At 34.8% G+C, this 16,519-nt stretch overlaps 6 protein-coding genes across 9 annotated transcripts; 1 reads left to right on the forward strand and 5 right to left on the reverse strand.

Annotated features, from left to right (window-relative positions):
• Window positions 1-580: 580 nt before the first annotated feature.
• Window positions 581-1,075, reverse strand: LOC105977336 (RING-H2 finger protein ATL70). The gene has a single exon (XM_013002637.1). It carries the CDS (start codon window positions 1,073-1,075, stop codon window positions 581-583), a length of 495 nt encoding a protein of 164 aa, XP_012858091.1.
• Window positions 1,076-1,725: 650 nt separating this feature from the next.
• LOC105977335 (RING-H2 finger protein ATL70) lies at window positions 1,726-2,223 on the reverse strand. Its single transcript, XM_013002636.2, has one exon. It carries the CDS (start codon window positions 2,221-2,223, stop codon window positions 1,726-1,728), a length of 498 nt encoding a protein of 165 aa, XP_012858090.2.
• A 403-nt stretch (window positions 2,224-2,626) lies between these two features.
• LOC105977334 (putative RING-H2 finger protein ATL71) lies at window positions 2,627-3,055 on the reverse strand. The gene has a single exon (XM_013002635.2). It carries the CDS (start codon window positions 3,053-3,055, stop codon window positions 2,627-2,629), a length of 429 nt encoding a protein of 142 aa, XP_012858089.1.
• Window positions 3,056-5,035: 1,980 nt separating this feature from the next.
• LOC105977333 (putative RING-H2 finger protein ATL71) lies at window positions 5,036-5,557 on the reverse strand. The gene has a single exon (XM_013002634.2). The coding sequence runs from the start codon at window positions 5,555-5,557 to the stop codon at window positions 5,036-5,038; it is 522 nt and encodes a 173-aa protein (XP_012858088.2).
• A 4,413-nt stretch (window positions 5,558-9,970) lies between these two features.
• LOC105977760 (bZIP protein) lies at window positions 9,971-12,527 on the forward strand. Of its 4 annotated transcripts, none has more exons than XR_016031722.1 (7): window positions 9,971-10,106; window positions 10,225-10,326; window positions 10,709-11,280; window positions 11,395-11,470; window positions 11,594-11,720; window positions 11,816-12,167; window positions 12,314-12,527. XR_016031722.1 is itself a non-coding variant. In XM_013003128.2 (7 exons), the coding sequence occupies exons 3-6, from the start codon at window positions 10,727-10,729 to the stop codon at window positions 11,974-11,976; spliced, it is 918 nt and encodes a 305-aa protein (XP_012858582.1). In that variant the 5' UTR covers window positions 9,971-10,106; window positions 10,225-10,326; window positions 10,709-10,726; the 3' UTR covers window positions 11,977-12,011; window positions 12,314-12,527. The 4 variants fall into 4 exon arrangements, 2 of the variants coding, with proteins under 2 accessions (XP_012858582.1, XP_088675651.1); XM_013003128.2 differs by having other exon boundaries at window positions 11,816-12,011; XR_016031723.1 differs by having other exon boundaries at window positions 9,991-10,110.
• A 91-nt stretch (window positions 12,528-12,618) lies between these two features.
• LOC105977761 (vacuolar protein sorting-associated protein 60.1) lies at window positions 12,619-16,026 on the reverse strand. Its single transcript, XM_013003129.2, has 7 exons — window positions 15,600-16,026; window positions 14,729-14,880; window positions 14,390-14,483; window positions 14,013-14,084; window positions 13,807-13,918; window positions 13,313-13,464; window positions 12,619-12,997 (listed from the first exon to the last, which is right to left on the reverse strand). Exons 1-7 carry the CDS (start codon window positions 15,666-15,668, stop codon window positions 12,944-12,946), a joined length of 705 nt encoding a protein of 234 aa, XP_012858583.1. The 5' UTR covers window positions 15,669-16,026; the 3' UTR covers window positions 12,619-12,943.
• Window positions 16,027-16,519: the final 493 nt, after the last annotated feature.

The following is a 16,519-nucleotide window of genomic DNA, read 5'->3' on the forward strand; positions in this document are numbered from 1 at the left end:
TCTTTTTTCTTTTTATTAAATAACCGCACGTTACATATAAGCAAACTTCTTCAAATACAAAAAGGACATACGATATTTTTACGATTAGATATTACCCGGTGAAGTTCACACAAACATATATGTAGCGTAGAATAAATCGAAAATTTGCTAGGTTGACGAGGTTAAACGATATATGTTCTTTACATACTAATCTAATCCAAGTGAATGTTCCAAACCAATCATCAAAGCAAGCACGATCATTTATTTGAAATGGTATTGCATCTGTCATTTTCAAAATTCATATATATATATATATATTGTGTTGAATTCGTGTGATGTTGGAGATAAGTATAACCACTCGCATTATTAAATCAAATCAAACCAAACGTATGTAAATCTGTAATACAAAACGGAAACGGAAATTAGGGCAAAAAATAAGTTGAATGTAATATGATTCAAACCACTCAAAATGCAATATGTATATATACAGCAATTCAATGAATTGGGTAACAAGACTTTGTACAAATTGTTTTGAAAAAAAGAAGAGAAAAAAAAAACTCAAATGAGTCAATCTGCTATACAAGTAACGTTGATTCAAAGTTTAGCGTGCCTGCGCAAGAGTAGTAGTACTACTACTACTAATTTGCAATGGGGAGCTTCGGCAAACGGGACAAGTGGGATGAAGTATTAGCCACGGATCGATACACTTGACATGAAAGAAGTGTCCACAGCTCGGAAGCAACCTAACAAAATCCTCCGCCTCGTAATCCGCCAGGCAAATCGAGCAGGATGAGGCGTGGGATTCACTAATAATCTTGTGGGCCCCAATTTCGGAGTAGGCGAATTGCGGGTAGGATGATATTGATGATGAGGTGGTGGCGCCATCCGAGCCGTTGTTTTGATGGATGATCACGATAACACTATTGGGGCCCGCGGGCCCATCGTCTACCGATGTGGGGTTTACTGTCCACCTCATGTACAAATAGACTCCGGTCACAGCCAATATGAATGTTGCGATGGATAGGCCGATGGCGAAACCCAAACCTTGGAGAGCGATAGCGTTGGAGTTTTCGTCGGAAGAGTCCCAATTATTCATTATTTGTGGAGAAAGAATTAAGAAACCTGTGTAGATTTTTAATTAGTGACATAAATGTATGAGATGTGGGGTGATTATATATGCGTTAAGTGATGATGACAAGTTGAGAATGATTTATAATTTAATTGGTATTTGGAGATTTTATATTAGTAAATAAATATGAGAAAAGTTTTGATAAATACTTGTGGTTTAGGATTCAAGCTCATGAAGAAAAAATCCGATTTTAATTAATTAATTATATGGAGAAATATAATTTAGTTTTTTTTTTTTTTTGGATACATTAATTTGAATTATTAATAATATATTAATAATAAATAAAAATATTATTAATAAATAAATTTAAAATCTAGGGGTATTTTGGACATTTATAAAGACAGGGCAAGACCGCAAGAGTATTTCATTTTCAACTATTCTGCGTGTTGGACCAATTCATTCAAAGTAGCTAATTTTTTTTTTTTTTTTTTTTTTAAATAACCGCACGTTACATATGAGCAAACTTCTTCAAATACAAAATGGACAAAACGAATATATATTAATATAACACTTCAATGAATATTGGCAACAAGACTTGTAGAAATTTATTGAAATAAATCAAAAATAAAAATAAAAAAATTGTTATATACATGTTGCATTAAAAGTAACTGTTTAATTTAAAGTGGCGGAGCAGGAGGAGGAGGAGGCGGAGGTGGCGGCAATGGCGAACTCCGACAAACGGGGCAAGTGGGATGAAGCATCAACCATGGGTCAATGCACTTGACGTGGAATAGGTGGCCGCAGCTCGGAAGCAATCTAATCAAATCGGCCTCCTCGTAATCCGCCAGGCATATCGAGCACGCCGATGCGTCAGATTCTTTAATCTTGTGGGCCCCAATTTCCGAGTACGCGAACTGCGGATACAAGGATGATAATGAGGATGATGATGATGAGGTGGCATTGGCATCATCCGAGCCGTTGATTTGATGAACGACCACGATAGTAGTATCGGGGCCCGTGGGCCCGTTTATCCAGGCTAGCCTGCTTACTATCCACCTCATGTACAGGTAGAAGCCGATCACAACCAAGACAAGAAACACTAGGGTTCCGCCGATGCTGGTTCCCCATCCTTGAAGCGTATTAAAGCCACGTTCGGTCGAGTCTCGATTATCCATTTTTACTTTAATTTTGTGGAGAAATTAAAGAAGATGCAAAAGTTTCGATGAAAATGAGATGTGTGTTTGGGTGTTTTATAAGTTATAAGTGATGATAATTAATTCATTTGTATTAAGGGTTTGACAATTAATTAAGTAATTAATTGGTAATTTGGGAATGAAAAGGTAAGAGAAAGTGATTGGAGAAGAGTTTAGTATATAAATATGACAAGAGAATTAGGCTTAATTATATAGATAATGCAACCATGTTTTTTGAAATTTCAACTAAATTCAATTGACCTCGTCAATAATTTACATTACATCTAAGCAAACTTCTGCCGTGCAAAATATTACAAGGCAAAAACCTATGTCGAATATAACAAATATATATATATAATATATGTATATATATCACTAAGTAGGATTAAATTTGAGGTGATGGCGAACTTCTACAAACGGGACAAGTAGGGTGAAGTATTAGCCACGGGTCGATGCACTTGAGGTGGAAGAGGTGGCCGCAGCTCGGAAGCAACCTAATCAAATCCGCCTCCCCGTAATCCGCCAGGCAAATCGAGCATGCCGAAGCGTACGATCCTTTAATCCCACGGGCTCCAACTTCCGAGTAGGCGAATTGGTGAGGGTTATGAGGTGATGATGAGGTGGCATCATTATCCAAGCCGTTGCTTTGATGGACGACGGTCACGATGACGGGATTGGGGCCGCCGGTGGGCCCGTTTATGGGTGGTGATGACGGGTCTTCGTCGGGGTGAAACATGTTAAAGATGCAGAAGAAGATCGCTAGCGCGACGAACCCTGCAATGGTTATGCCGATGTCGTGTACCAACTCACTCATTGTGGAGAATGAATAAGAAGAAGAAGAAAAAAAAAATAAGCTTAAATCTTAAATAGTGACCAAAAACCACGAAGTATAAGGTGTTTTATAAGTTAATTAGTTGTTATATATACATATATATACACACGTAAATGATAAAATTCGAATCCCGTTACTTGTTGAGAGTAAGGAATGAATGGAAGTTGGACATTTGACCTCGTTCCAATAGTTAAATTATGTGCAAATTACTCGAAAATGTGATATAATTGGTGGAATAGGAGAGTGCGACATTTTTTCGTTCAATATATTATTGTCTAAATTATATGCAAGTCAATGTTTCAAAATTAATCTTTAAAGCAACCACAATCATCTATTTGAAATGGTATTGGCTTATAATTGCATCTGTATTTTCAAAATTCATTAATTAATGCATACACACATTAAGTATACAAATATTAATATATACATGGTGCGTATTATTAATATTGAAATAACAAAAAAATTACCGTTTAATATATACTCATTTTCAATTAATTATTTTACGTGTTGATTTCGCTTGATGTTGAAACTCTCATTATATCCGAACTTGAAAAGAGAAATTATAAATTAATGCAATTTCTGAAATTTTCGATTTTGTTTAATGAACTTCTACAAACGGGACAACTAGGGTGAAGTATTACCGCAACTCGGAAGCAACCTAATCAAATCCGCCTCCCCGTAATCCGCAAGGCAAAGCCGATGCATACATTTCTTTGATATTCTTGTGGGCCCCAATTTTTGAGTAGGCGAATTGCGGGTACGATGATGATACTGATGATGATGAGGTGGCACCATCCAAGCCGTTGCTTTGATGGATGGTCACGATAACAGGATCAGGGCCTGTGGACCCATTTATGGGTGATGACGGGTCATCGTTGAGGTAAAACAACCTCATATAGATGTAGAAGACGATCGCAAACACGATGAATCCTGAAAGGATTAGGCTGATGCCGTTTACCATTGTGCAAAATGGATAGAATTAAGGTGTTTTATAAGTTAAGTTATATATATACACACGTAAATGATAAAATTCGAATCACGTTACACGTTGAGAGTAAGGAAGGAACGGAATTTCAAATGATCGAAAATGTGAGTTAATTGATGGAATAGGAGAGCGCGACATTTCTTCGATCAATGTATATTTTCTAAATATATTCAAGTGAATGTTTCAAAAATAATCCTTAAAGCAACCACAGTCATCTATTTGAAACGGTATGGGCTTATTGCCTCTGTCTTTTTCAAAATTCATTAATATATATAATATATATATATATATATATATATATATATATATATATATATATATATATATATATATATATATATATATGTATATATATATAGCATACAAATATTAATATACACTTGGGTGCGTATATTATTAATTTCGAAATAACAAAAAAAAGTTACCTTTTAATAAATAAATATATAATATATATTCATTGTCAATTATTTTACGTGTTGATTTCGCTTAATGTTGAAATTCCCATTATATCCGAACTTGGAACGAGAAATTATAAATTAATGTCATTTATGAAATTTCCGAAATTCCGCCGATTCTGAAATTGGAATGGATTTTGAATTCCGATTTTTTTCGAACGGAAATTGAAACCCGTTTTTAACTTTTGGAAATTTTCTGAAAATACCTATTTCCCGATTTCCACCCCGAGTGAAAATAATAAAATATTGTGTTTTATTAATCTTTTATTCTCAACATGCACCAACTTAATCAAAATGGCTACCTGTATTTTTTTTTTTTTTAATATATATATATTATATATATTCTTGATCACGCATTCATTTGCATTACATCTAAAGCAAACTTCTGCCGTGCACAACATTACAAGGCAAAAAAGACTAAGTCGAAGCACAAGAATTTCAAAATACACTCAAAATGCATATACAGCAACAGCTACAAAGAATAATAAAACAATCACCAACAAATAAAACGAATACGTGCCACTAATATATCGTAATAGGCAACGGCGAACTTCTACAAACCGGACAAGTCGGGTGAAGACTTAGCCACGGATCGATGCAATCGCGGTGGAACAAATGCCCGCAACTCGGGATCAACCGTACCAAATCCGCCCCCTTGTAGTCCGCCAGGCAAATCGAGCACGCTGATGCATTCGATTTTCCCTCGCGGGCCCCACCGATTTGTGAGTAGGCGGATTGAGGGTAGGTGGATAGAGTTGCCTCGTCCAAGCCGTTGCATTGGGCGCTAACTGTAGAAGAAGAATCTGGACTCGCGGCCGCGTTAGCATTCAGTGATGCTAACGAACCGCGGCGGATCCTGGTGGTGGTGGTGGTGGGCCCACCATCACCACCGTGGAGACGTTTGCAAACGTAGGAAACGTAAGTGACGACTGCGAACATGACGAGGCACGCTATGGATAGGCCGATCCCGTACCCGAATCCTCCGATCGTTTGGTTTCCGAGACTGGAGCCGCCGCCTGGTGTCGAATCGGAAGAGTTGTTCATTTGTGGAGGAAGAAAGGGCAAATTGAAATGGTGAGATGCATTTTGTGGGGTGTTTTAATTGTAAGTGGTGATCATGAATATGTATATTGATGGGTTGACAATATATTCAAGTTGGTTAGGGTTAATGAAATTTAATTGTGTGTGTTTGAGGGAATGAAAAGGTAGAATCAAAGAAAATGGATAAGATTTTTCCCAAGTAGAAAATATATATATATATGAGGAGAATCATCAATATATATGTATATAATTCCCACTAGCTAGTTTAGATGGTCAACTATATATGTAACTATAGTTACATTGTTACATAGTTTAATTTGGTCTTGGTGCAATTTAATTATTTAATCTCCCCTAAAATAAACCAATTGTGCCTATGAACCCCAGTTGGATGACAGGATGTACCAACATAAATTTTAAATCATTAAAAAATAAATTATAAAGAAGTCGAATTATTCTCGATACCCATTTCGGGATCATTCATCTGCAAAATGGTCGGGTCGATCCGGGCCGGGCCGGGCCGGGGGAAGAGATTTGGATATCAGCTCTGCTTGACAAGGCCCGGACTACTTGGCCCAAATAATATGGCCCAAGTTTCCTTAATTCCAAATCCGCCACCTAATTGAATTATTATTCTATGCTAGGCCCAGTTAGTTTTGATCGAGTGAATTTTTGTCATACACGTGTACTAATAACTATATAGGGTAAATTACAAGCACACCTGACATAAGGTCAAATTACAAAATCCCTCTCTCATTTGGATAATTACATCTACCCCTCAACTATGAATCTTCTTACACATCCACCCTTATGGTGTCAAATTCAACATAATCATCTAGATTTCGTGGAATGTGCTCTAGTTTGTACTCGTTTTGTGTAACAATACAGTTTCTGATGCACCACAATCTGATATATACAACTATACAAGCCAAAAAACACATCTTATGATCATCTTGCTTCAAAATATGGAACTCGAATGGAATAAAAAGGGTACAAATGTGATAATATTCCATATAATCAAGAATATTCCACTGAATTTGAAACTGCAAGGGTGGACGTATAAGAAAATTTATAGTTTTTTTTTTTTTTAAGGATGTAAGAAAATTTATAGTTGAGAGGGGGTTTTTGTAATTATCCAAATATGAGGAATTTTCGTAATTTTATCATACCTCAGGGGTGGTTGTCTATATAATATGTAAGAGACCGAAATTCTATTCATTGATAAATTTGGAAAAAAAAAATTAAAAATCGCAACATATAATACATTATGCCAAAGAAATTTGAAGTTAGCAAGCAATGTTGATTTGAATTTCCATTTAGATTAATATTAACTATTTATCAAGTTTAGTCAGAACAGTCGAACAAATTGAATTACAAAGAGTCGATGAGATGCTACACCTGGTGAAAAGCATCGAGTGACTTTACACAATAGATCTATACAAACTGTTATTATGTATAGATCAATAGTGCAGTATCACCCGATATATTTTGTCGGGTACTGAATCTACAAAACCTTACAAAAAGTTGTAGCAACTAATGGTGCCCACAATTAGCAACTTGCATTAGCTTTACTCACTAAACAACCAACCAACCAACATAGATACAATAAACAATAGCACGCTTTTAGTAGTTATAAATAATAATTGTCCAACTCCAGCTTGATAATGCAAAAAACGCTTTTTTAGGCAAAAACAAAACTTGATAAAGCTCAATAATTAAATATTAAATATTAAAATATTAAATGGATACACTTATCTGCGGGAAATACGATGCTACACCCGGTGATTTTCACCGGGTGGCTCTTTTCTTGACATGTGTCATTTTTTATTTATTTTATAATTATATTTCTAAAACTCATTGGGCCATAACTGAACTCGTAATGAAAATCTTATTAATTAGGGTGCTTGGTTATATTCACCAGGTGTAGCATATAATTTCCCCTTATCTGCGGTGTTTACAAGAGCTTTTCAAAAACAGATTAATTAGAATTTAGAAGCCTTTTTGAGTCATAATTAATGATTTAGTATATGCAAATGCAACTTTTGTATTTACTTTTCTTTTAAAAATAAATCATTTTAAGTTGTATTGGACACATGTGCCCTTGTTATTCTTATTTATGTCAAATTTCAAAGATACTCGAGACAATTTATTTTCTATGGGATTAATTAAAAAAAATCCTCAAATCAAAATTTTCGACTGTATAATTTAGGATCTGTTTGGTTAAATTTATTTTAAAAATCTAATAAGTTCTAATATTTGATAAACTATTTTAAGAGATGATATATAAATTCTGAAAAATTATTATGAAACAAAAGTTAAATAAAAAAATGTATATTGTGGCATAATGATTTGAGACCACTATTGATAGTAACAGACTGAGTTCATGAATCTAGACCTGATAGACAACAATATTATATTTTTATACTTTGGAAGTTGATAAATCCAACTAATTAAATTAAATAAATCACAAAGTGGTGTGGTGTGACACAAGCAAATATTTTTTTTATTAATTGCTTTTTAGGGGTGACAAAAAATATTAATCCGGCCCCATTAACTAATTAGGTAAAATGTGGGTTTTAATTTGTGCAGCTATAAATGTGGATTATATTGAATTTTGACTTCCCGAATGAATTAATGAATATCTACCACATGGCGGAGCCAGCATAGGGTCGGTGGGTAAGATTTCTTCTGTGATTTCGTAAATTCTTATTATTTTATATAGAAATATATAAAAAAAATAAAATTGTGTACAATAGTTCGGTACGGGAAACGGTACAAATTTTTGAAGTACCGAAATTTTGTTGCGGTATTACTGAATAAACACCCCTAATTAAAGGTCCCACTCAGAATTTTTTTTAATACATTCGGCCCCCGCAAACTTAAATTTCTGACTCCGCTAGCACACACGAGTTAAACATATCTAAGAATCAATTGATGATGTATCACAAAAACATCTAATTATATATTTAGATTTAGATTAAGAAGTTAATACCTGATTAAGTATGGATGCTTATCCGATAATGATGTGGATTATTCACATCATTATATAAATAAAAATGTTTAAATGTGTTATCCACTAACAATGGTCCAAATATAATCAATTATGTTGCAGTGGTCCCTTCACTACCTCAATTTAGCCACTGAACCCTAATTTTCATGCAAATGTCATTTTTTTTTTATTACATCGATCTAGATTTAATTCTTTTAAATTTTGGAACAATATTTTCCATTACAATAAATTCGATTTAGAGTACATATGAGATTTCGATTTCAGAATAGATTTTAAGTTCCTCAAAAAATCATTTAATTTTTTCTCTCTTAGTTTTAAGTTTTCCTTCAACCTTATCTGAAAACTAGGGAAACACATGATCTCAAAAGATTAGTTAACTAATTAATTAACAGTAAATATCATTTATACGTGTGGTTTGAACTTTGTACATAGGGGTGAAAGTCGGATGGATCGGATCGGAATTAGCCTTTTCGGAAAATTTCCAAACAATTTCGGAAGTACAAAATCAATTCCAATTCCAATTCCAAAAATTTCGGAATCAAAAAATTCATTCCAATTCCAAAAGACCCGGAAAATTCGGAATTTCGGAAAAAAATCGGAAATCACATAAGCTTTAAAATTTCAAAACTTAGCCAAAATTTCTGTAATGTTCATAATTTTTTAAAAATAAAAACATCCACGTCGATAAAAGTAAAACTAATAACTACTAAATTTCAGTTCAAAAAAATAAATAAAAATAAACACAACATAATATCCAATAAAACTTCTAATAACAATTCATTATGTCAAAATCCTAAAACAAAACTTATAGGTGTATTTTTCGGAAAATAAGTATTATATAATATATATTATTTATAGGTGTATTTTTCGGAAAAAAATCGGATTTTTTCGGAATTAAATCGGATCGGAAATCGGAAATTCCAAATTTATTTTATATAATTCCAATTCCAATCCAAAAAAATCGGAAAAATTCGGAAATCGGAATTTCGGAAGTCGGAATGAAAAAAGTTGTTCCAAAATCGGAACTTTTCGGATCGGAATCGGCGGAAATTGGAAATTCCGTTCCAACTTGCACCCCTATTTGTACACATAACCATCTTATATTTTAATATAAGTACATAATTCCTCTGTACTTAAACAAAAAAATCTTCCCAATCAACATGATTATTTACTAAGTGGAATACCATAGTATAATTATATACTTATATTAAAAGTATAAAGAAATAATGTGCATAAAGTTCAAAGTACAGATGATCGTATACTTATATTAAAATTACAAGGAGTGATTTGAACAAAGCTACAAATTAGAGGGATTAAGTGTTAAAAAAAGCAAAATACTCTGCCTATTTTTAAGTCTCTCTCTCTCTTCTCTCTCTCTCTCTCTCTTCTTTAAACCCCACAAAATAGGGTTTTTTTTCTGTTTTTTTTTGAAAAACTGATGAGTGAGTGATGGTGACATTAAAACGCACGGAAGAAGAATACATGGGGGAAAGCTGAGCTGTGTTCAACATCGAAACGCCCAATTTCATTTCAGTTTTCTTTCTCGTCCGTACAATAATTTCATAATTTTTTCGATTTTACTGGAACAATTTTGCTGGTAAAATGCTGCGTATTGACATTATATATGCTGCTCTGAAATTTGTTCAATCATTCTTTCTTGCAGATTAGCTGTTGAACTGCAGCAGTTCAGGAACACACTCATTCGGTTTCTCTTCCCCTAATTATAAATAATTATTATAGTTCTCAACCCCAGAACTCACTAAAGGTATGCACTTTTTTCTAGGTTTTTTTTTTTTTTTTTGTTTATGTTTTTGGGCATTGCTGTTTACAGAGAGTTTACTGTGTGAATTAATTATATTTATCGGTAGTGATGGTAAATGTCAATTTGTTCTTGATTTCTTTTTCCTCTTTCTCTTCATTTTTTTGGGGCAATTTTTAATTTTCTATGAGTATATTCAGTAAGAGCATATATATATATATATATGGGAGTGCTTTCGTTTCGGTTCAATCGATTTTCGTTTCTGATGCATAAACTCAAAATGCAATTGGACTTGCACTAGATTGTCTTCAATCTTGTGTTTTCTTTTTTCGAAGTATCTGCGCCGATTTGATGAAGTAATAACACGAAAATTCCCTATCTTGAGCAGATTTTGAAAACTTGTAGCATGTCGAGGCACTCTCAACTCCCACCTCGTTGTCCTCTCCAAAAGAAAACCGTTGTTCCCCATGCTAACAGCATTCCCTTGTCTGAAGATTCCGAGTTCCGTTTGAGGGGTTTCGGGCATAACAGATCAATATCCCAAAGCTCGGTCTTAGATGAACAGCCCTCGTGGCTCAACGATTTATTGAGCGAATCGGAATCGAATTCCAATATTACGTCACATCGCCGAACGGCCAGTGATTCTTTGATGCTTCTCAATGGTGTACAGTCACTCCAAAGTCTGAATAGTAAGAAGGAAACTGCAGATTCTTGTGGGCCCACAGAAGAAGATGAGTTGGGGTCGAGCTGTACATACGGTCCTAATTCGCCTCGAAGGAAAAACAAGTTAGGGTTTCCTGAAAAGGAAATCGTTTCGGCATTTTCGGAACGTGTTATGCAAAACCCTCTGCAAAATTTAGATGAATATATTTCTGTTTCCGGAGCTTTTCAGCCTGGTTCGTTTGGTAGTGCATGTGCTTCAGTGGGTGAGATGAATGCCGAGAACAAATCAATGAAACGGTCAGTGTTTTTTTTTTTTTTTTTTTTTTGAAATGGAATTGTTGTTTCTGATTACTTTGTTTGTGCCCGGTCGAGTTATTTTTTAAAACTGCTAAATTGACAATGAATGTGCAGTCACCCCGGGCAGAGGTCTAGAGCTCGAAAAATCGAATACATTGCTGAGCTTGAAAGCACTGTTGATTTTCTTCAGGTACGGATAATTAATAAAAAATAAGACAAGGAAATTGTACTAAGTTAGTTCTAACTTTATCTTTAGTGGATACTTTCTTGATCTTTTTTCCTACCTTTTGATTAAAAAAAATTCTTGCTACAGAGCATGGGATCACGATTGGCTGGTAATTTTGCGTCTCTAATTCAACAATACGCTGCTTTGTCGGTGGAGAATAAAACACTGAAGCAGCACCTAGTGAGAATGAAGCAGGAAAAATTCATCGTAGATGGTAAGATTCTGTTGATTGTTTTTGTTTTATTTTTCTTTTTCCGACATAGACACATATTATACGAACTGAATACCCGAAATTTCTGTTTTGTGCAGGTGAATATCAGTCCCTTAAGAAAGAGGTGGAGAGTTTGAGAACTGGTTTAGCACTTTCTTCTAATAAAAAGGTTCACAACAGGTCGGTTTCCGCTGCCAATTTTGCCCATTCAGATCCCGTATGGAGCATGTTAGACATGCGAAAACTCGACTTAAATTGACTGCACTTTGTCGATCCTGTCCTTGGAATTTCAAGGTGAAAAAGCTGCTCATTAATCACTTTTACTTGCAGCGTTTGATGGCATTTGACTATCGAAAAGTTAGAAAATTCTGGAGACTTGATTTAGTGTACTGATGTTAATAGCACTGAGAAGGTTGCTTTATTTCAAGAACTATTCGTGGCACTGAGAAGGTTGCTTTATTTCGAGAACTATTCGTGCAACATGTATAGATATATACATGCATACATACACGTTTACACATTTCATTTTAAGAGGGCTTCTAAATAGCATTTATCCTAAAATTGAGCTTCTTCTACTGGTGTCGTTCATTTTTCAGGGTCTCTGCGAGGATTTGAGCACGTCAAAGAAACTCTGGTAGTACAATATCCCAATATGAATAGACATACTTCATATGTTGACATGGACTTATCGACTTTTTTTCTAAATGAAATATATATTTTCCTGTCGACGATGGATTCTGTACATAACTTACATAGTCTTGACGAAATCTCTGTAGTTTTATATGTACAAAATATTTTCTATCTTTCTAATGAGGCCATTCAATAGTGTGTGTGTGTGTGTGTTTCACAGTGAGTATAATAACAAGGAACTCTATTCCTTTGTTTAAACAGAAAGAGAGAATTAAGGCAAAGGGCCCACACAATTATATCAGTAACCAGAAACCAAGCATCAATCTATACACATCCAGCTTTGAGTTTAAACAACGCAAAGAGGATTAATGAATTATTCGGTCGAGCTATCAACAAAAACATTGTTACGGTACTGTGTGAACATATTCTCTGCACCTCGATGATCGAATATTCATCCAATATCCAGTCAAAACAACCTTCATAATCTGGTTACACCAATAACAAGAAATAAATAGATTTTTTGAACGTGTTTTTACAATAATGCCCTGGCCATAAGCACGACACTTCCACAAATTTCACCAATAACGGCTCCCTTTTTAACCTCGGAGTGAAGCTCGAGGGACAGCCGGTAAACCTAGTTCGTCCTCAGCCTGTGAAACATCAAAATCAATTATTACATACAGTTTGACAAAACCCAAGACAAAATATTCATGAGTACTACAGCACTAAAAAGTTCAACTCCAAAAAACGAGGTGACACCTTTTAACATCTAACGCCAGAATAGGGGGGGTATGAAAATTGGTACACAAGACTTCCACATTACAAAAAGGCCATAGGCAATTATATCTTCTGGGCTATTATGATTTTTTCAGGCATATGAAAAGGAGTGATATACACATAGGCAGTGCATCTGGAAAAAAAGAAAACGAAAATTGAAGTTGTTTACCCTAGAACAATTGTATTACCTGTGCATTTGTTCTTCCCGGAGCACTTCCACTTGGTGCTGATGGCAAGTTAAGTTCTGAGTCTAAATCAGAGTCCCTATCAGGTTGAAGATAGGAAGGTACTCCATCTCCTTCGGTTTCAAACCCCATGTCTGCTTCCAAAGCATCAAGCTCTGCATAGTAGAACCCAAAAAAAAAATCAACTTAAGTATACTGATGTACAAATGAATCACAAGAAGACAGCTATCTGCCTGGAACAAATAACGGAAACAATCAACAAAAAGAGTTAGGTTATCAATTCTAACTCTGGCAGCTCATCATTTTCTGTAACTAGTCAAATTGGTGGCGTCGTGGCACTAATAAGAGGAAAAGGCTGACGGGATTTTCATAATCTCATATAAACACACTAGAAGAAAACTATATTTTCCCATGTAACAAAAGGAATAAAAAAAGATAACATTTTTGATAATGTCTAGTGGCACTATGATACATGTTGTACTTGGGTGTAATCTTACCACCCATGAGGTCATCCTCGTCAATGTCGTCGGGAACATTATAGCTTCTACCAAGAGACTCTTGGATTTCATTGCTCACATCCATGAGGTCCAGCATCTCGTCTTGTAGATTCTACAAAGATCAAGTCCAGTGGTCAATATAAGAACAGTATTGAAGAAAACATCCTTCATCACAGAAGAGAAAAAGTCAGAAATGAGATACACACATCAATGTCTTGAATTTTCACAGTCTTCATCATTCCCTTAAGCTCTTTGTTTGCTGACTTCAATGCTGTCATCTGAACATAATGCGAGCAGAATTAGTTACATACAGAATAACTAAAGCCATAAAAGCATATGAGTTTCTAAATGCGAAACCAAGCAGGCCACAAACTATGAATATTTAGAAACAAACAGCACCCAATAATTCACTAGTCATCCTTAAGATGCTCTTATCCATTTCCAATCAATAGATCAGAAAATTTCAACCTTAATTATTTTAAATCTTCACTGAAAGAAAAGAAATAAAGGCAAAGAAATAAATTATCTAGAAAGAAGTCATTCATCTTGGAATAAAAAGCATATAGAGGATCTTAATACATACTGTTTGTTGAGCATCTTTAATTCCTTCAGCAGCAAATGCAACTTGATCCAGGTTGAATGTCTGATTATAGAGCATGTCACGCTGACCTTCATACCTAACAATTCAAGAAAAATGAGTATGTCATTTATAGGTAAAGTTATGTCATATATAGATATTAAAATGTGCCTTTATCGAGCAGTGGTAATAGTGCATCATGAAATTCTATCTGAATGCAAAGTGACCATGAATCAAAGTGTCAAAATGAATATCATCCATGCAATCATTATTCCTATGAGTTACCAAATTGTCTACGTGGATCAAATGTGAGAAAGATCCAATGACAAAGATGATTTAGCTTACATTCTTTTTTGCTTAAGAACCCTCATCGCCCTAGCTTTCACAGCTTCTTGTGCTGGACCAGGTCTGGTCTTCTTGATCTGCTCTTTGTAGCGTGCAAGCTCAGCATCAAGTCTTTTTATCTTGTCATCCACACTTTCACCCCTTTTATTGATCTGAAACGAAATTTTCTTGCAGATCAGTTCTAAAAATTCAAATGAATAAACATAAACACAAACAAGGGCTAATGACAAATATTTTAGAAACAGAATATTTCAAGGACACGGAAACATAAGAAACCAACCACGCAACCATTTCAAAAGCATATCAGTAAAGACAGATACGAACACTCTAGGATACAAATAATTCTTCATGCACACAAATTCTACCCCTCCAACCATGGAGGATTTGATGCACGTTCCTTCTAAAAAAAATTGCCTACAACACACACACACACACCCTTAATGGTACTTCCTTATAGCAATTATGAATCAAATTACTTATAAAGTCATAAATTCCGATGGATATGCCTTTTTTGGAATCAGATGCACCCGTAATACATAGTCCAACAGAATGCACAAGAAGCCAACAGAAATTATCTGAGGATCTAACCCCTGACAGGTATCAGCAGCACCTAAAATCCCAAATTCTCTAAATCGAAAATCGAACCACATAAATCACCAAAATCCTATTTTTTTCAAAGCAATGAAGGAGAAAACAATCATAGAATGGACTTAAAAATACCCTATATCAGCAGATTCATATCCACACACAACAATATGCTCATCAACCAAAAGCGGCAAACGAACTAATCCAATTAACGATAAAAAATTGCAAAAGTAAAAACAATTAAAGGCGACGAAAACTAAAATTCGATTGGTAGAGAATTTCATACCCGATCAGATGCATCTTGAACGGACGGAGGGGGTTCTTTGTCTTTCTTCACTCCAAACACCCTCCTCATTGTTGCTGCTGCTGCTGCTTTTCTACAGATTTTGCAGTGAAAATTAGGGTTTCAAAAATTGATCAGAATTTTTTTTTTTCAAACGCGTAAATTTTGCGAGGAGAATATTTGTTTTGAAGTTATCTGGTTAGAGAGAGAAACAATGATATGAATTGCAACTATTTGACTTATTAATTTGAGAAGGAATTTAGGAAAAGTTCTTAGAGAAAGTTTCTAAGTAAAATACTGCAATTTGATTGACAATTTCTCGGAAGAACGTACGCTCGGCCCCGTATATATACGAACCCTTTCTCGGGTCGGGTTGCGGGTCGACTCAACTCAAGTCAACCATAGTGTAGTACGATTCGGTTTTGTCCGTAAAAACTCAATTACTTAGGCCTCGTTTAATTGCTACTATTAGACTAGGTTAACTAAATAATAGGAGTTGGTAAGATTTGATATTATCCAAGTCCGCAATTAAATGTCATATCTTCACGAAGAGACTTTATGAACAATTTATATATAAGGGTAAATTACAATCACCCTGAGTTATGGTCAAATTACGAAAAACCTCCTTGTGTTTGGATAATTACAACCACCCATAATTCCTCAAATTTAGTGGAATCTTCGAGATTATATGGAATGTTAAACATTTTTGTACCCATTTTATCTCATTCGAACTCTACATTTTGAAGTAAGATGATCATAATATATGTTTTTTGGCTCGTATATATCAGATTGTGGTGCATCAGAAACTGTATTTTTACACAAAACGAGTACAAACTAGAGCACATTTCACGAAATCTAGATGATTATGTTGAATTTGACACCATAAAGGTGGAGGTGTAAGAAAAAATCATAGATGGAGGGTT

The sequence above is a fragment of the Erythranthe guttata genome, chromosome 6, assembly GCF_056151865.1.
Source record: "Erythranthe guttata isolate IM_541 chromosome 6, IM_541, whole genome shotgun sequence".
Taxonomy (NCBI): domain Eukaryota; kingdom Viridiplantae; phylum Streptophyta; class Magnoliopsida; order Lamiales; family Phrymaceae; genus Erythranthe; species Erythranthe guttata.